Here is a 2,111-nt window from a genome sequence, read left to right as displayed (position 1 = left end):
AGGAGTTTCCCACAGCCTGGTCAGTTAGCTAAGGCGTATGCCAGACCCTAAGCATCAGCTTGTGTGCCTTAATGCACGCCCCCAAAGCTGTCTGCATGTCACATCACTTTTCCTGTCCTCTTTCTAGCCTCAAAGTGCCAGTCTCCGTGCCACGGCGGCTCTGAGCACCCTCCTCTCTGAGCAGGCGCGGTTCCAGCCCTTTGGAGTGATTCTGGCCCGTTGTGCCCTACTCTGTGCCTGCAGCCTCATTTTGCAGGCGCCGGGCATGGAAGCCCTTGCCTGGCACAGGAGACTGAATTGGACTCAAGCATGGTGAGCTGTGAAAACTGACAACTTTATTTCGAGAACTAAGTCAACTTCAGACGCTGTGTGCACTCGGAGGAGCGCGGGCAGGACCGAGCAGGCCTTTGAGACCGAGGCTGCGTGTGGATGGGCAGGCATTGCCCCAGGGGGAGATGGTGGTGGTGCACTGCAGCCTGCACAGGATCCTGTCCATCCCGCTGCTCAAGCCTTTTTTCCTCTTAGGTACTGCAGGAGCTCCTGTGCCCAAGCAAAGAATTCCACCAGCTTCCTGAGTGGAAATGGGCAGGAGTTAATCCTGCCCGATTGTGTTGGTGTTGGCCTTGGCCTCTGAAAGGGGGTTGAGGCGGTGAGAAAATGACTCCAGGCCCGTGGTGTTGGAGTCACTGTTACCGCTCGGTGCAGTCCCATATGTACCAGGATCCAGTCATAGAAGTGCTGAGTGGAGGTGCAGACTCTGGGCTGGTTTGGTCTCGCACAGCCTCTCCCCCAGCTGGTCACCCCAACAAGCCAGAAGTAGTCAGCGCTGTTGTCTTGGCACACGAGAGGACCACCACTGTCACCCTGCAGCGGGGGAGAGAGGATGAGGTGGTGTTGGGTGGCCACTGCCAGCGCTCCGGCTGGCTCCTCCTCTCTCACAGCACCTGCCGGAGCCGTGTTCACTGCGCAGAAAGGCTCTGCTCAGGTGCTGGGGCCTGCAGAGCCTTCTGTGGGAGGGGGTCGGGGGCCTGTCAGGTGGGGCTCTCTCATCTCTGCACAGGGATCCTGGGTGCGTGGGAAACACATGTTGCAGGACTGGGATCTCGTTCAAATGATTCCGCTAAGGCGGTGTGAAGCCGGTGGTTAATTGCCCTTTCAGCAGCTAATTGCTCTCTTTCACTCTCTAGCTGTTCCTGTATGCCTTTGATCAGGTCTTGTCCAGATTTAACTGTTTCATGCTCTTTTTGCTGATTTGTTTGCCTTTGCTTTTGGGCAGCCAGCAGAGCGGCACCCAAAACACCCCAGACCAGCGCTTTCCCTTTTCCAAGCTTGAATTTTCGTTCCTTAGTCAAGACCGTAATCCGGTCCACTACAGCTTGGGGGTCATGGCAATTATTATGTGCCCAGGTCATACCGGGAGGGGAAGGACGAGCGTTGTAGCTCTCCAGTTTCTCTAGGAGAGGACTACAATCCACATCGGACTCCCCCAGGGGGGTCCTATTTTTTGAATTCATCGTTGTCCCTCAGAGGGATAATATCTTCCTCCCCGTCAGACTCCCTTCTGAAGAGAACTCGCTCTTACTTGAGTCTGGGCGCCACCAGTTACTTTACTCTTAGCCAGGGATCCTGCCGACTGCGCCAATTTAATGTTATGACCTGGTCGCAACTAGTTCATAAATCCCTTGGAGTAAATTAAGGTGAAATGACACCAAATAACTGGTATGAAATTAAGAACAATTTATTAATACAGGGAAAGTGGCATGTTGGTAAGTGTCTTGGGTTTCTAAAGACATTGAGAAAAGAGAGAAAAGGAGAAGGAAAAAGAGAAAGAGGATAGAGAGTATGAGAGAGAGGAAAAGAGAGATCACCACCCTTGCACCCCAAAAAAACAAACACTGAAGGATTCCCAAAAACCAAACCATGATGCACTCTGCTCCAGGGCAGCATGGCGAAGCGCTCTGGAAACAAGTCCCCGGGGTGGGACTCTTTTTCCCCAAGACCCTGCTGTGTCCATCTGCATATGCCCTGCCAATAGCCCAGGTTCTTAAAAACATGACAAAACTTGGCTAGTTTTGGCCACATGCCCAACACCCATGAGACCATCTTCCTGA

The 2,111-nt window shown here is 53.2% G+C and overlaps 1 protein-coding gene across 1 annotated transcript; it reads right to left on the bottom strand.

The window, feature by feature from the left end:
• Positions 1-504: 504 nt before the first annotated feature.
• Positions 505-1,412, bottom strand: LOC137675102 (acrosin-like). The gene is made up of 3 exons (XM_068421008.1): positions 1,356-1,412; positions 694-864; positions 505-630 (listed from the first exon to the last, which is right to left on the bottom strand). Exons 1-3 carry the CDS (start codon positions 1,410-1,412, stop codon positions 505-507), a joined length of 354 nt encoding a protein of 117 aa, XP_068277109.1.
• Between the last annotated feature and the right edge of the window lie 699 nt (positions 1,413-2,111).

This window comes from Nyctibius grandis, chromosome 32 (assembly GCF_013368605.1).
Source record: "Nyctibius grandis isolate bNycGra1 chromosome 32, bNycGra1.pri, whole genome shotgun sequence".
Lineage (NCBI taxonomy): Eukaryota > Metazoa > Chordata > Aves > Nyctibiiformes > Nyctibiidae > Nyctibius > Nyctibius grandis.
The sequence above is the reverse complement of the archived record's forward strand: the minus strand, read 5'-3'. Positions and strand labels throughout refer to the sequence as shown.